The sequence below is a fragment of the Cervus elaphus genome, chromosome 18 (genome assembly GCF_910594005.1).
Source record: "Cervus elaphus chromosome 18, mCerEla1.1, whole genome shotgun sequence".
NCBI lineage: Eukaryota > Metazoa > Chordata > Mammalia > Artiodactyla > Cervidae > Cervus > Cervus elaphus.
Window position 1 is genome coordinate 119,100,739 of NC_057832.1, and position 16,857 is coordinate 119,117,595.

Here is a 16,857-nt window from a genome sequence, read left to right on the forward strand (position 1 = left end):
ACCCAGGACTGATCTCCTTTAGGATGGACTGGTTGGATCTCCTTGCAGTCCAAGGGACTCTCAAGAGTCTTCTCCAACACCATAGTTCAAAAGCATCCATTTTTCAGCGCTCAGCTTTCTTCATAGTCCAACGCTCACATCCATACATGACCACTGGAAAAGCCATAGCCTTGACCAGATGGACATTTGTTGGCAAAGTAATGTCTCTGCTTTTTAATATGCTATCTAGGTTAGTCATAACTTTCCTTCCAAGGAGTAAGTGTCTTTTAATGTTTGATTAGGTCCCCTTTATTTTTGCTTTTACTTGTGTCTTGAGAGACTGACCTAAAAAAAAAATTTGGTACTATTTATGTCAGAGAATGCTTGGCCCATGTTCTAGTTTTATGGTGTCATGTCTTGTAATTAAGTCATTTTGGGTTTATTTCTGTGTTTTGTGTGGTGTGTTTGAACGTCATTGATCTACATACAGCTGTCCAGCTTTCCCAGCACCACTCCTTGAAACGACTGTCTTTTTTCCATTGTGTATTCTTGCTTCCTCTGTTGAAGACTGTAAGTGTGTGGATTTATTAGTGGACTCTCTATTCTCTTCCTCTGATTCATATGTCTGGTTTTTGTTTTTGTTTTTGCCAATACCAGACTGTTCTGATTACTGTAGCTTTGTAGTAGTGTCTGAAGTCTGTGAGGGTTATGCCTCTAGCTTTGTTTTTTGCTTGGTATTGCTTTGGCAATTCTGGGTCTTTTATATTTCCATATAAATTTTAGTATTATTTGTTCTAGTAAAAAATGTCATGAGTAACTTGATAGGGATTGCATTAAATCTATAGACTGCTTTGGGTAACACGGCCATTTTAACAACGTCAATTCTTCCAGTCTAAGAGCATGGGATTTATTTCCATTTTTTTGAATCACCTTCAATTTCCTTTATCAGTGTTTTATAGTTCTTAGCATATCTTCTTGGTCAGGTTTATTACCCAGTATTTTTTTTTAACTTTCTCTGATATTTCATTGTTCTCCAAGATTTACCATTAACCTAAATCACAAACACTACTGTTTCTATGGGGAAAACAGGCAAAATCTTTCATATTTGGCCTGTTAGATGAAAAAATTGATCCCTAGCATAATAAAATATGCATGGAAATTTTAAATGAAATGTTTTATTTAATAATGGAGAGAGAGAAAGTTTACGAATCAAATCATTAAGGTTTTTTTTCCTGTTGATGTAAAAAAGAATAGGAGAATGCATGTTCTCCTTTATTTGGGGAGAAAGATCTAAGTGGGAAATTGCATGTAGGATTTTAATTAATGTGTGTTGAAATACAAAGTATTTTAAAGAACTTCTTTAACAAGACGGCAGATAGTAAGATTTATTTTAAGTTTTCAATCTGCAAAAAAAAAAAAACCCAAAAACAAAAAACCAAACTATACTTGTGTGTGTATACACACACACACACACACACACAGTGTCAACATTTTCAGAGCACTTACGCTAGGAAACATTGTGTTTCTCCTCAACCATATGACAATACTGTATATGCCACAGTAAAATTTACAAAACAATCACATCAGCAGTCATACAGACATGATTTTCATGTCAAAACACAAGAAAAAAAATAGACATCTTCCGGGCACTTTGTTTGCAGCCCTGCAGAGCAGGTTCCCACACATGCTGTTAGAAATGTCAGCTTTTAAAACCCAACAGTGGCTCTCTGAGAAGTCTTATCCTTTCCAGGTCCGAACTGAAATGACGAGAAATCTGCCCTTTTAAAGTAGCAATCAATGGTTTATTCATGGGTACGGTGAAGTTTACCCACCAAAAAGATGTGTAAAAAAATTGCATGGAAGTAAAAAATAAATAAAGCTGCTGTAAGTCAGCCTTGTTTTACACTATGGTTCAGAATGGAACACTTAAACGTAAGACCATCATTAAAATTTTATATAAAGTAAATTATTTATATTCAGATTACAGCTAGTCAACAAACTGAATGAAGACAAACTGATTTGGTACAGGTTCAGAGACGTTCACACTCCAGCAGTGCCGCTTCGCCAGGACACGTTCCGGCCGCCGCGGGCAGCGGGGATGATGGGCCGCTGTTCCGACATAAGGCACTAGTTCTCAATAGGCCACACACTCGCCTTATGTCATGCTGCCTGTTAAGATACCAGTGACTTCTTTAACATGAAAAAGAATAAAAACGCAGGACACAGTGCACTTTAATGACATACAGCATTTGAAATCTTTCAGACGGCGGTCTGAGAACAGTCTTTTAATGCAAGCTTGAAATCTTCAAACACATACAATCTTTCTCTTTTTATGCTTCGTGTCAACATCACTGGGAAAAAAAAAAAACAACCCATCGCTAAACCCTGATACCACATGTTCTCAGTCATTTTTGCTGTGTTCATCGCGGTCCGTGTTCATGAGGCAAAGCGTGACCCAGCATCTTTGTTCAAGTTCTCCTGCGAGCGCTCCTCCGCTCACGGGGGTCACTCGGCTTCCGTTTCCTTCTGTTTGGCACCTGCCAGGAGATAGGAAATGGAGGTTTCAAAGCAATGTAAAAGTATGTTGCCGCTGCACCGGTCCTAGGTGCGCACAGAGGTGGTTCTCCACCCCATGGCTCCTACCCTCACCTGCAGAGCCTCATGAGTTGTGGGTGATGAGCAGGTGGGTCCGGGCTCCACCCCCTGCCCCCCCATGGCTGCAGCATGCCTTTAATCCATACTGCATATTGTAACTCTAACTGTGCAAGGTTTAATTTGAAAAGAAGAGGGTTTTGCTGCTAAAAATTTTAAAAAGAAATGTGTATTTAAGTTTTAGCAAAGGTGCAGAGTACTTCTGTTGTATATACTTACAAAAAATGTGAAAAAAAAACCACATTGTAACATGTTGACAGTACCTGCCCCTAACACCTACTCTCATCTGGCCAGGATATTTCTAAATGGGTTGGGAGGGGGCAGCTGTTTTTATTTTGTCATTACAACAGCTTCTCTGTTCTCTCATCAGACACTAGAAGACAGTTCACTTTGAAAGAGATTAACAATCTATAAAAATAAGGGGTTAAAAGATTGTAGCTACCGCGATTGGGCTGTTGGCTCACTGGTTGCATGTGTAATGTGTAGATACTTAAGTTCGCTTGAAACACCTGAGATAAGCCGGACAATGAACTATAGCTAAAACTTTTTTCAACAAGAGAAAATGTTATATATCAAATCAGTATCCTTAATGGGGAACTGTATCCATTATCCAGTGAAAAGAATAACTACTGGTAAAAGCAGAGACATTATTTTGCCAACAAAGGTCCGTCTAGTCAAAGCTATGGTTTTTCCAGTAGCTATGTATGGATGTGAGAATTGGACCATAAAGAAAGCTGAGCACCAAAGAATTGATGCTTTTGAACTGTAGTATTGGAGAAGACTTGAGAATCCCTTGGACTGCAAGGAGATCCAACCAGTCCATCCTAAAGGAGACCAGTCCTGAATGTTCATTGGAAGGACTGATGCTGAAGCTGAAATTCCAATACTTTGGCCACCTGATGTTAAGAACTGACTCATTGGAAAAGACCCTGATGCTGGGAAAGATGGAAGGCGGGAGGAGAAGGGGACAACAGAGGATGAGATGGTTGGATGGCATCACCAACTCGATGGACATGAGTTTGAGCAAGCTCTGGGAGTTGGTGATGGACAGGGAGGCCTGGTGTGCTGCAGTCCATGGGGTGGCAGAGTTGGACACCACTGAGCAACTGAACTGAACTGCCCTTTTCTTCACATAATAGTGATGCTTTCAAAAGCATCTCTTACTCATTATCCCCTAAACATCCACCGCACAGTGCTCATCCTGGGCGTGGAGCCTCGCGGTGTGGTTTCAATCAGGGTACAGATCTCTGGAGGAACAGGAGGCCTGTGTTGGCTGCTCATTCTGTAGAAGGGGTGGAGGCTGCACAGGGGAGCCTCGAGCTGGCCCACAATCTTTACAGCTCAGGGGGAGAGCAGGCGGAGCGCGGAGTTGGCTGCCCAAGCGGGACCTCTGGTTTGACACTCCCACCACACTGTGACCGGTGTGTGGGAACCTCTGGTCTGAAGGAGGTGCTCCCTCCATTCCAAGAGAGCTCTGCCCCCAAGGCTCACGGATAATCCAGTTACTGGGAGCACAGGGCACCGTCCTTAAATAAACAATGTTACATCCACTGTACTAGAAAGAACTCTTAATTTGACTATCCCTGTCTTCATAATGCTATTTCTGTGTTAACATACATTTCAAATCCAGCTGTGGCCCAGGTTTCCTTCTTGCATTCTCACTAATGCTGACTTGCATGAGTGACTTAGAATTTTAAAAAAAATCCAATCTGGATGGAAATTTAAACTTGCCCAGATGAACATTCTCATTCTTCTGGTTTCTGACGCCAAGGCACAGAGAGGATCAAGAATTGCTTACTGTGAATTTGTGATGCACAAAGAATCTTGGCCTCGGGGACAGAAGCGAGCTGACGTTTGGTCTGACTCTGCCCAGCAAGCTGTGTGCCTTGGCCCAGGGCCAGCCGGCTAGAAAAGGGGTGTCTTTTTCTCAAGGTGCCAAGTGACGTGGCCGTGGGGATGAGCCTCAGTGGAGGAGAGTCCTTTCCCTAACGTGCATGGAGGTGCTGTAGAGCTGACCCGTGAACACAGGGGCCGGGCACTGCATACAGCTTGGCCTCTGTACCCACGATTCCCCTCGCATCCTTGGTTCCGCCTCTGTGGATTCAACCAGCCATGGGCTGTGTGGGACTGCAGTCTTTACTACTGAAAAAATTCCACGTAGAAGTGGACCCGTAGTGTCCAAGGGTCAGCTGTACACCAGTGGAACCACACTCTGGCCCTGCTTCCTCGCTCTATGGTTTGTCTGTGAGGTTCGTCCACTGTCAGGTACAGCTGTGCGTTCAGCATCCACCCATTCCACCAACAGACAGAATGCAGTCTGTCCATTCTTGCGCTCAAAGATGTCTGGGTTATTCCCAGTGTTAGGTTACTGTAAGTAATGCTATGGACAATCTCACATTCTTTTAGTCCTTTTCTAATTTCATGACTGTAGAGATTATCATGAGCTGGAAAAAAAATGAAATCCTGCCATTTTTGACAATGTGGATGGATCTTTCCCTTATTTCAGCATGAAATAAGACAGGAAAAGATAAACACCATAGGATCTCATTCATATGTGGAATCTTAAGAAAAAAAAAAACCCCAAAAACCCTGAGCCAAAACTAATGAAATAATGACAAAAACACATGGAGAACAGAGGACTGGTTTCCAGAAGGAAAGGGGGATGAGCAGTGACATGGGTGAGGGGTCAGCTGCACGGTGGTGGCTGGACTTGGAGGCTGATCGCATGTGGTGTGTGCAGAGGTTGGCCTCTAACGCTGTCCTGAAACTCGTCCTTAAAATGAAGTTCTGTAATGTCCGAGATTTGAAAATGACTGCGGCAAGCCCCATCTCGAGAGGTGCGACTTGGCAGACGTAGGCTGGGCCCCCTGGACTTCTCCGACACCGGCCAGGTGCCGCTGCAGCTCCGAGAGCCCCGTCCCCTGGGGCCATGCCCCCGCCCCCGCCCTTCTCGCTTAGTGGGGTCTGCTTCCTGCTGGTGGTGGGGGTTCCTTTAGGGCGGGTATCTTCAGGTCACGGGCCAGTTCAGGTCACGGGCCAATTGTAAAAACTGGTTGTAGCTAGTCTGATTAATTTCTGAACTAAAGGAAAATCAATACCCTAGTAAATGCAAATTTTAATGTTTAACTTAAGAGTTCAAAGGGCATATCATTTACTCTCAGGTCTTGGCCTGTGAGGTCAGGCCTCACAAGGCCTGAGGCTGGGCTACCTGTAAATGCTTAGTACGGTGGGATGGGGGGCGGGGGCGGGTAGAGGCGGGGGTGGTGGTTTTAGGACCCATCTAGTAAACATGTGGTATGGAAGAAACACCAACTTCTCTCTTTTAAAGCCCCCTCCCCAGTCTTGCAGGCTCCCGACTGTGACCTGTGGGTTTGCTTAGAGTGAATCTGGCAGAAAATGAGTTTAGTCACCAAATGTCATTTGGCAGTTAATGTAATTAACTATTAATACACTATTAATGGAAAAGTTTGTGCAGCTCATTTGTTTGATATAGCCACTACTAGTAAGTTTTTTTCGAAGGGTGAAAGTGAAAGTGTTAGTCACTCATTCGTGTCCAATTCTTTGTGAGCCCATGGACTGTAGCCTGCCAGTCTCCTCCGTCCATGGGATTCTCCAGGCAAGAATACTAGAGTGGGTTGCCATTTTTTTCTCCAGGGGATCTTCCCAACCCAGGGCCTGAACCCAAGGATGGTTTCAATAGGTGGATCCCAAAGAATTTCTTTCCTCATTTCCAGTTAGCAGCCCTAAAAATAAAGTGAAACCGAGGAACTCTTTTTAAAGGAAAAGGTTATGATGAACATGGCAATGAGTCCTTGATTACCCAAGGACTGGGTATCGATAGGATGCTCCTAAGTCAGAATACTTTTCCATAAACTTTTCTCTCTCAAGTAGGACAGTGAAACTTCAAAACCACAACAAAAATGAAAATGCTTGATGAGGTACTGTAGAGAAGGCTGCGGCTGGCAGGTGCTAGGGAAGGGCTTACTGCGCGCCCCCACCCCCTGCCATATACTTACGGTGAAGGTCAGACACTAGCATTTATACCTGCGGGGGTGAGTATCAGGGCCTGCAGGATATCGGACAGGGAAATAATTCCCACAATACTATCGGCTTCATTGACGACCACCAGCCGATGGACCTGCAAACGAGAGAAGAGGAGGCCCCACATGTGAAAGCTGAAATAAGTCAAGTTTTAAAGTGAACCTTAGAAAGAAAATCTTTCATGTACTATACAGTGAGTAACAACCTCTAGTGGCTCAGACAATACAGAATCTGCCTGCGATGCAGGAGACCTGGGTTTGATCCCTGGGTCAGAAAGATCCTCTGGAGGAAGGCATGGCAACCCACTCCAGTATTCTTGCTCAGAGAATCCCCATGGACAGAGGAGCCTGGAGGGCTACAGTCCAAAGCATTGCAAAGAGTCAGACACGACAGAAGCAACTGAGCCCTCATGCACACAAGAAACACTGGCTGGCTATGTCTGGCTGAGCTTTCTATTTTCAAAATATTAATACATGAAAGATACAACTCAAAACATGAAGTGTAGTAGTAGGTATTTCATGTAGCTATAATCTCTTGAATGGTTTTAGATTTTTTTACCATTGTACTTTGGTTTCTAGTAACTATCAGATAACTGTTTTACATGGCAGAGAAGTCCAAATAAACAGCAAAACTAAAAGGTCACTATGCTTAAGATTATTTTTTCTCTTTTCTCTATGAAGTTCATATATTAAGAATAACAGGATAATCAACTATAATACAGTGAAATAAATTACATTCATGTCCTGTTTTCTACTTGAAAGCCTTTTTATAAGTAGACAATGTTTGAGGTATTACTGTAACAAAGTGTCCTTAGGAAAGAGAGAGAGAGCATAGAGCTTCTCTGATGTATGAGCTTTAGGATTCAGGCCTGAGGCAACCACATGCCGGTGGCCAGCTTGGAGATTCTCTTCCTCATTTTGACCACAGAAACCCTGGCTGGTGCAGAATCAGGGGTGGGGCACACAGGAAGGAGATGGAGGGAGGAGGGGAATCCTTTTCAAAGTCTGTCTCGAATGATACTGTGTTGGTGACGCTTCTGACATCATAGCTTGCTTTTAGGTTAAAAAGGAAATTACTCTGTCATCTTAATCATGCTAATCGTACATTTCGTTTAAAAGCTCCTCTAGAACAACTTAGGTTCTTCAATCACCCTGTGATATAACACAGTTATCTATTAACTGTGATCATAAATTGATGCTTGACAGTTAGGGTCAGAGAATGCTTTATATTCTATACTAGACACGGTTGTTAATTTTTAATAATGATAAATGACTCTCTTTTGAACTACTAAAGGTCAAGGGGAAACCATTTCACCTAGAATTAGTTGCACCAAAAGTATTTTATTTGTTGGTGAGTCTAAACTTACAGATGTTCCTTTTCTAAAAGCTAGTGTGATATTCATTATATAAATAATGTAGGCAAATCATCGCTGATATATTCATCGCTGATGTACACCCTTCTACTAACAAAATATGTTGAAGCTAAAAACTGGTCTTTGTCCCCAGTTTTCAGCTTCAACATATTTTGGTGGAAAATAATTAATGAGGAAAAAAGTCAAGATGGGTAACAAGAAAACTTTAATTATGTCTTTATTTTCCTCAATGACCTATTTCATATTACAGTGAAATTTGTGTTGCTCACCCGATGAACTTCCAGGACAAGCCAATCACTTTCTTCTTTTATGTGACAGTAACACACGCTTAAACAGGGGCGTGGGAATACGCAGGAGTGCTGGCATTCCCCACGTCCTCACGTCCCCAGAAACAGCCGTGTCAATACTGAGGTGCAAGTCCTTCTAGACTCTTTTCTATGCATGTGAGTGTTATGTTCACACAAAGGATTACACTTTATATTGGCCTTTCTTCTTGGCAATATATTGTTTTTCCATATCAAGAGCATCCTCCCTTAACATGATCCTTAATCATTATAAAGGAGTCCCTCAGATGGATGTGGTCCATTGTCCTTATAATTACGGAGGGATTTCTTATGATCTTCAAAAGGCACATAAAAGAACAATAGGAAGCTTAGATGTACTCCTAAGCCACTTAAAGCCCTTTGGAAAACTAGTAATGGGTATTAAAGTCAAGTAGAAAAAGGAAAGCCTTCATGTTGAGGCTAGGGAAACAGGGTAAAGCCTGGCGGCTGAAGCTGGGGCATCAGCCCCGAGGTGGCAGCGGGGCTCTTCACACCAGCCCCGAGACGGCAGCGGGGCTCTTCACACCAGCCCCGAGATGGCAGTGGGGCTCTTCACACGTGTGACACGGGCAGGGCTGGTGGGCTTGGGTGTCACCGGCTCCTGAGCAGGGATTCCAGACTCCACACCACTTCGCAGGGAAGAGTCAGAACGCAGGCTGAGGTCACCTGCCACGAGCCTAGAAACACTCAGGTACTTTTCTTCTGGGACTGCATCCTTGCATTTAAATATAAATCCGAGCAGACTGATGAACGGCTTTTGCCCAGTTAGGGGTTAGGAGGAACACAGTCGCATCCATGCTTCAGTCCTAAAGACTGATAAAGAGGGTAATTCCCTATCCCTAACAAGAAAGGAAAGAAATTATCTGAGGATGGGTTTAATGTATTCGATACACTATGGGGGTGATCCTGTGCATCTTTTATTTAGAGTGTTATGCAAAGTATACTAAAAAATCTTACAAGCAGTAAAATAAAAGGGGACATGAGGCTGAGGGTCAGGAGATGGACTGACCATTTACGGTTTAAATCAGGAAAAGACACACTGATAGGAAGACAATTACTCTAACTTAGTAAAAGATCAGAACACAGTTTTATTGACTTACTTTGTTAAAACCATATAATTACATCTATAGCTTTAAATTCACTAACACCCTAATGAAACTTAAAGCTCTTGGGACTTCTGTTTTCTTAAGTTTTAAAACCATGAAAGTAGCCTACCCAATTATTTGATTCGGCTATGACATCAGGACTTATAAATTTAATTCAGTGGCCATTCACAGATGACCTACTAAGCGCCAAGACACGCGATACACTCTACAGCAAGAGACTGCCATGTGACTGGACTGGAAGGCTGCCTCAGGGGCTGCTCCTGTGACTCCGAATCCCTGGGGCCCTGCTTCCTAGTTAGTGCTGGTGGAGGGAAGGAAGGAGGGAGGTGGGAGGGACGTGTGTGTGTGCGCATAGCCGCCTCACCTCCGCCCTCACGATTCTGTCCACGATGGTCTCCAGTATCTCCAGCTTACTGCACTTCACTACACCCTCGAAATACTGCGACCGATGCTGTAGGGCCTGCGTCACTGTGATGTCTAGATTGTTGTACGTTTTTTCAGCAGCAAGGTTCTGTAATCAAGTAGCAGTGAGTTATATCCTTTGTTTCCATTCACATTAATGACCAAAGTAAGTTCAAAGCAACCTGATTTTTAAAAAAACATTAATGTTCATCTTAATTTAGTACCATGGTACCAGCTTAACGCATGCCATCGGTACTGTTATTTCATCATCTTATCAACAGTAAAGCTTGTAAGGTATACTTTTACTATGAAGCAATTGTGTTAAATTCTGACTGTGTGACCTATGGAAGAGTGCCCCATTCTTACCCAGTAGGGTTCTTTTTTTTTTTCTAATTGAAATATAGTTGACTTACAAGGTAGTGTTACTCTTTGGCATACAGCAAAGTGAATTAGTTACAGATATGTATTTTTTCATTTAGGTTATTACCAGATCTTAAGTATAGTTTCCTGTGCTCTATAGTAGGATCTTCTTCTATTTTATGTATAGTAATTTGTATCTGCTAATCCCAAACTCCGATTTATCCCTCTCCCTCTTACTCTACAGGTTGTTCCCTGATGTATAAAGTCTTTTGAGAGGTGGACTAACATTTGCCAAGGGTGAGAAGTCCCCAGGGCTGGGGAAGAAGGTTTCTGCTAGGAAGGCTTGGGGGTGGGGAGCCGTCAGGACCAAGTACTCGTGGAGGAAGTCCTGTAGATCTGAATGGTTCTTAAGGCTCTGATTAAGCTTACAGGGGTCCCACCCAACCAGATTCCAGTAAGCCTGTTTTATGGTGTCTATTATGTTAAACGGAATAGGATGAAACATAAGGGTTTGAGACAGCTACAAAAGAATACTTAAATGCTGCAGTCAATATTGTGGCAAAAAAAAGAAAAAAAAAAGATATGCATGTTTGGGGCTATCAAAGTTTCAGTTCCCTTTCTTCGAATTAATGTAAAAGTCTAAGAAAATGCATTTAAATGAGTCGGGTGGGGGGAAAGCACCAAGTGGAAGGATGTAGCACCAAAATCAATCTAGTAAATTTAAACCAGGGGTTAAAGAAGAATAAACCAGGGATTAAAGAAGATCTTTATATAACGCTATGTAATAGGTTTGCTGTCCTCTTTAGAACAGCTGTTGCCAATCAGCAAGTGGTGGGGTATATGTGTGCCCAGGGATACAGGTGTGTATTAGGCCCACGCCTGTTGGCAGAATGAATTACTGTCTCCCACACAGAAACATGACCACTTAATATACACACATGCTATAGTAACAGATAAGTCATGGCTGATCTGAAAAAGAATTATAAAATGCTGCTAGTATGTTATTCACTGCTAAATCAATGAATAAAATACCAATATAAGTACAATTATTATGGGGGAGTCTATGGAATTCTCTGATAAGATCCTCATCCTCTAATAAGCCAGGAATTATTAAGTTAGGAAAAATCACAAAAACAGAGTAATGAATATGCTTCATGGGCATTCTAGATGACAGGTTTAACAAAATTAAAAATACTTACAATTACATCAAATTTGGAATAAATATCTACAACTTTTCCTAAAAATAAAAATATATGTTAGAAAAAGTCTTAGAAACAAAAAAATAGCATTTAATATCAATTTTAACTAGATAATCACTAGGAATTAAATACTGCTAAACAAAATAAACTTGTCTGTTTAAAAACAGATATGAAATCACATCTTAATGGAAAATATGATTCTTATTAAGCTGAGTGCTCCCTAATCTAAGTTTTCCTTTTCCCCACTTATCTGATATGCCAGGTCATTTAACAATAATTTTATCCTAAGCGGGGCTTCCCTAGTGGCTCAGACGGTAAAGAATCTGTCTGCAATGCAGGAGACCCAGGTTTGATCTGTGGGTCAGGAAGATCCTCTGAAGGAGGAAATGGCAACCCACTCCAGTATTCTTGCCTGGAGAATTCTAAGGACAGAGGAGCCTGGCGGGCTACTGTCCATGGGGTCGCAAAGAGTCGGACACGACTGAGCGACTAACACACACACTTTACCCTAAGGAGACAACAGGTATGGCTTAGTACACAGACCTGACTCGTCCACCACGGGCAAGGCTGACACTCGTCTTTCCACGAAAACGTTCAAGGCTTTAATGATGGGAGTGTCCGGGTGTATGAAGGCGATGTTATGGTAGGTCCCGATTCCAAGTGCCTCCAGGTTCTGCTTCATGAAGGCAGGCTTTGGCATATCAGACATCTAGACAGGAAGATAGTACAGATGCTCTAGAGCCAAGACACACCCTGTTAATGTTCACATGTCCACACTTGATGAAAAACTATGTGCAACAAATTAGTTAGTCTTTTCTAGAAATCTACTCGGAAATCTGAATTAATATGAAAATGTTACATATAAGGACTGTGTCTTTGTTCAAACCAGCCTGTATGTCTAAGTTTCTATTTAAGTACTTAGTAAATTAATACGAAAATGTTACATATAAGGACTGTGTCTTTTGTTCAAGCCAGATTGTATGTCTAAGCTTCTATTTAAGTACTAAGTAAAATGCTGCCACTAACATTTTCTCCTCTTCATTCACTGGGAAAGTGGACAGAAGGGAACAAGTCTGTTTGGATACTAAGGCCCATCAGCCACCAAGAACCTTTTAAAATTATTCCTGTTAAATTCGTGGTCCTGCTGTCATCTTTAAGTAACAGTTACTAAGAAGCCACACGCTTCCAAACCCGAAGTGTTGGATGGTGGCTAGCTGAGCGGCTAAGCCAGTTGTCACCCCATCCCACCTCTAACATCCCGAATTCTCCTTTGGAGGACTTCAATTTTTGTCTACAAGGAACAAGAACAAGCCAACCGAACAGAATTAGAACATTTAAAAGTTAACTTTTCTTTTCATGGGCTGTTTTAGAGGAGGAGGGAGAAATCAGAAGAGAGAAGCCTAGGGTCACGTTTGACTAAAACAAAACAAGGTTCTATGGTTTCAAAAATCCACCTTTTATAAAGGGCACAGTTGATTCCGTCCTCCTGGTGTACCTTATAATTATCAGGAAAAGATGAACAATTAGAAGAAACAAAATGTTCAAGTCAAAGAGTTCATCAATATTCAAATCATGAGAATCCTAGAAATTTAGAGAAAAAAAAAAAGAAAGGCCTATTAGGTCACCTAGCCCATCTTGATGCAGGATCACTAACCCCTGATCCACACTGTCCACTCGGGCTAATGGGCAAATGTCTCTAGGGGCAATGCTACTGCTTCTGAGAGAGTGCTTTCAAGTCAGTAAGAATCAGGCTTTAGAATTCTTCATTTTTTATCTGGAAATTCCTAGCTGGACATTCTAACAGCTTGATTGTAATGACCATATTGGCCCAAATAGAAGGCAGGACTGGCAGAGGCAACCTCCTCTTCTTTGTGCAGAAGAGAAAAACTGCCCAAGGCCTGTCTCCAACTGTGGGTGGCTCTTCCTCGACAGCGCGGCCGTGGAAGCGGGCTGGAGCTCGGCCACCGGGGGTCTGGGTCTGTGAGCCAGGCGCCCTGAGCGCTAGGACCCGAGCCACCTCCCGAGGGGCCCGGGGACAGCGAGGGCTACCGTGGCGAAGCCACACCACCTCGCTGAACTGTATCGCTTACGAATCAGATGAGTAAAAATACCTACCTGAGAAGGGTGGTGGCGGGGATCAGGTTTATCATGTGAAGTGCCTGACACAGCGTCAGTGCTTAGTGGTGTTCGGTGCTCATGATTGGTATTCTTTTTAAATGATGACTCCGAGGGGTGCGTGGGCGAAGGGCCTGGCCCAGCCCCTGCCCGGGGTCCTGCTGGAGCTCAGAGCCAGGGGACTGCATCTAGCCCACGGCAGATGGGGAGTCTGACCATCAAAATCTATGCCTCTGTAGTTCTTCCCTGGACTGTCTCTACCAAACTTTACGTGTTTTTTTTGTGTGTGTAAATTAGCTCTTCTCCTTCCTACTTTTTCTATGCATTTAAGCATGAAGAGGGTTGCATTTACACAAACTTACTAGAACACAGGGCTGGTCTGATGGACAAGGCGTTTCCCCTCCCAGTCTTAAGTAAACTCTCTGTGCTGCTGTCTGGCGAGGGGTTTGGGGGGTGGGGGGCAGGTCCCAAGAGCAGCTGAGCTCTTGCGTGTCACACCAGATGCTACATGACTTCCTTCTCTGAAGCTGGAGGGAAGACAGCAACGCTAACCTCATGCAGGTTTCACCTTCTTTAAAGAATGATTCTTAATATGATCTCTTCTGAACCATGAATGAGGCCACCTACTGGTTCCAGCTGACCAATTACTTATAACCTCAATTTCAGTGCATGTAATCAGAGAGAAAAAAAGATTAAAGCCCTTCTGTAAACATTCTGGTCCCCTGAGCCTCTTTTTAACACTGCGAAGCAAAGAGGTTCTACGTTTTTGCTGATTATGAAGCCATCTTATTTCAAACACAGTTGGCAAAACCTACAGAAAATATAGCCCTCATTTGGACCAACATGGTATTCTCTTGGTCAAAATTTTATTTGTTTTGGGTTTTTCCATCACTGCTGCACTTATAATAATAAGATAATCCGGGGGACAAGACTTTTTGAATATATTTCCAAAACCATGATACCAATAAAGCTTAATAAGGCAATCTGGCTCGTTATCTTAAGTCTATCCTTAATTAGACTGACCTGCAAATTGCTTTATGTCCCCTCATTTCAAGCGATAAAAATATTCTTATTTAAATAGAGAATCCCAAGTGTTTTTACTATTTTGATACTTGTGCTAAAAGGGGATTGCTTTTTAACTGGAATCAACTTTGAGAATGTGCAACTCGAATAGCAGTGAACTGAGAAACGGAAGTTTAGAAACGGAGACCTCAAAACTAACAAATTTCTTCTGTGAGGGTAACAGGGAGTCAGTTTACTTGAGGTAAATTAGTTAAAGCAGATGCAACTACGTCTTTAGAAACACTAAAAACTACTTACAAAAAGCTGGAGGAACTTGAGGATTCTTTTGTGGGTAAGTATATAAAGTGCATTCCCACTGATGGGGTCAATAACTGGCAATCTGTGGATTTTATTTTTGATCAACGAGTGCACAGCATCGAAGAGGCTGCAGGAAAAGCCATTACAGTTGTTAGGAGGCTTTAAAGAAGAATGAGAAACCTGTGGACCACCCCTGCTTTCAACGTATCTTCCATGCCTTTCAGTAACAATTATTAAGAGGTTGATAGACATTAAAGTGTTCTGGAAAAGTTTTAGACTGCAGACTTCAGCAAAATTTTTGATCTTCCACAACTGGTGTTAATATAAAACCTCAAACCCAAATGTAAGCGACAAACCTCTAGGAGAGCAGTTTTTATAATAGCAGGGTTGATGCTTTTGAGAAAGGACAGAAGCTACCCCCAGGGAAGCTAATGGACAACCTTGGCAACAGAGTGCGCTGTGGTGGGCTTGGCGTGGCTGCCCTGACTTCACTCACTGGCCACTTCCTGCTCTGGCCTCTCCTGTGACTGCAGAGAAGGAGTGGGTGCCGGGTGGAGCTGCTTTTTTAGGTCTTGCAAATAAAAATCAACATTCCACCTTTTCTCACTGTGTGTGTGTGTGTGTGTGCTCAGTCGTGTCCTATTCTTTCCAATCCCATGGACCGTAGCCCGCTAGGCTCCTCTGTCCATGGGGATTCTCCAGGCAAGAATACTGGAGTGGGTTGCCATTCCCTTCTCCAGGGGACCTTCCCGACCCAGGGACCAAACCTGGGTCTCCTGCATCGGCAGGCAGGTTCTTTACCGTCTGAGCCATGAGGGAAGCCCACGCTCTCCTCACTAGAACACTAGTTTTAAGAATGCTTTTATACGAACATAGAGACGTCTCAGAGCCGCTCCAGGAGGCCTGGTTGGTTCCACATGTGTTGCCAACTTCCTTGACCTGTGGTTTGATGTCTGTCTTTAATTTTGGGAAGCTCCTGGATCTGGAACAGTGGGACGTCCAGCAGGACGACTGAGGGCAGCCCTGCCTCTGACCACCTCTGGACCGGTGCTGCCGTAACGCACATTCCCGGCACGACACCCTTCAAAGGCTGGTCTGCGAGGCTGGGAGGACAGCTCAGGGATCGGCAGCTCTAATACCTGAACAGCTCCCCACTTGGCTTCTGTTGCAGGTCATCTGGATTCTCGAGCTGCTTAGTACAACCACCTTCTAGTCCATCACCAACCCTCTGGACTGACAGTGGCAGTGATTTCCATTGTCTCTTAAGTTTACTGAACTTAATTCTAAAGGCTGGCCCCCATCTAGACAAAAATAACCTGTTACCCATGGTCACAAAACGGATGAATCTGAATGAATGAATGTTTTCAAAGGAGAAAAACTTGACACGTTTACCTTGCATCTGGAGATATATTCACTAAAGGCTTAAATGTTTCTTGTAAATAAAGCTCTGTATTTATAGAAAGAAAATATGTAATTAGTAACATAGTTGCTATTTGTAATTATTAAGTTAATATATCCTTCCATTTACAGACAATGATTAGAAGGATTAAAAACCCAAACTGAATTAACTTACTGAAAACTATTGTGTTAATGATAGTCACGGTTATTTTAAACAAGTTCCACACTGTTTTTCAGATGGTGCCTTTGTGGAAAAGTATTTAAAAACAATATTACCATAGATATTGTAAAAACCTGAAAAGTCAAGACATCTAGTAAAAGAGCAATACCAGCAGAGGTCACTAGAATATTACCAAGTCATGATCACCTTCAAGAAATGAAGCTTAGTGTGATATCCCCTAAAACTAATTTTCATAAGTTAAAAGATAAAAGCTGTAACAAACTTTGTTCTTCAAATGTTACTAGGTTTTATTTTCCACACCAAAGCTCAGATCTACCATATCTGGGGATCTTTCTAGTATGCAGAAATCATCTTTGTAAAGATAAACTGTAATTCATTTGCTTTACTGAGGTTTCTATAGAGGAGGCAT

At 42.6% G+C, this 16,857-nt stretch overlaps 1 protein-coding gene across 9 annotated transcripts in view; it reads right to left on the reverse strand.

Annotated features, from left to right (window-relative positions):
• Positions 1–1,350: 1,350 nt before the first annotated feature.
• The window catches only part of PRKAG2 (protein kinase AMP-activated non-catalytic subunit gamma 2), a 293,387-nt gene continuing 277,880 nt past the window's right edge, over positions 1,351–16,857 (reverse strand). For all 9 annotated transcript variants that reach the window (XM_043873272.1, XM_043873274.1, XM_043873273.1 and 6 more), the window contains 7 exons: positions 16,262–16,316; positions 14,870–14,996; positions 11,978–12,143; positions 11,435–11,472; positions 9,838–9,984; positions 6,676–6,769; positions 1,351–2,516 (listed from right to left, as the gene is read on the reverse strand). In XM_043873272.1, the coding sequence (XP_043729207.1) occupies positions 2,485–2,516; positions 6,676–6,769; positions 9,838–9,984; positions 11,435–11,472; positions 11,978–12,143; positions 14,870–14,996; positions 16,262–16,316 (659 nt within the window). In that variant the 3' untranslated portion in view covers positions 1,351–2,484. The remainder of the gene's footprint in view (positions 2,517–6,675; positions 6,770–9,837; positions 9,985–11,434; positions 11,473–11,977; positions 12,144–14,869; positions 14,997–16,261; positions 16,317–16,857) is intronic.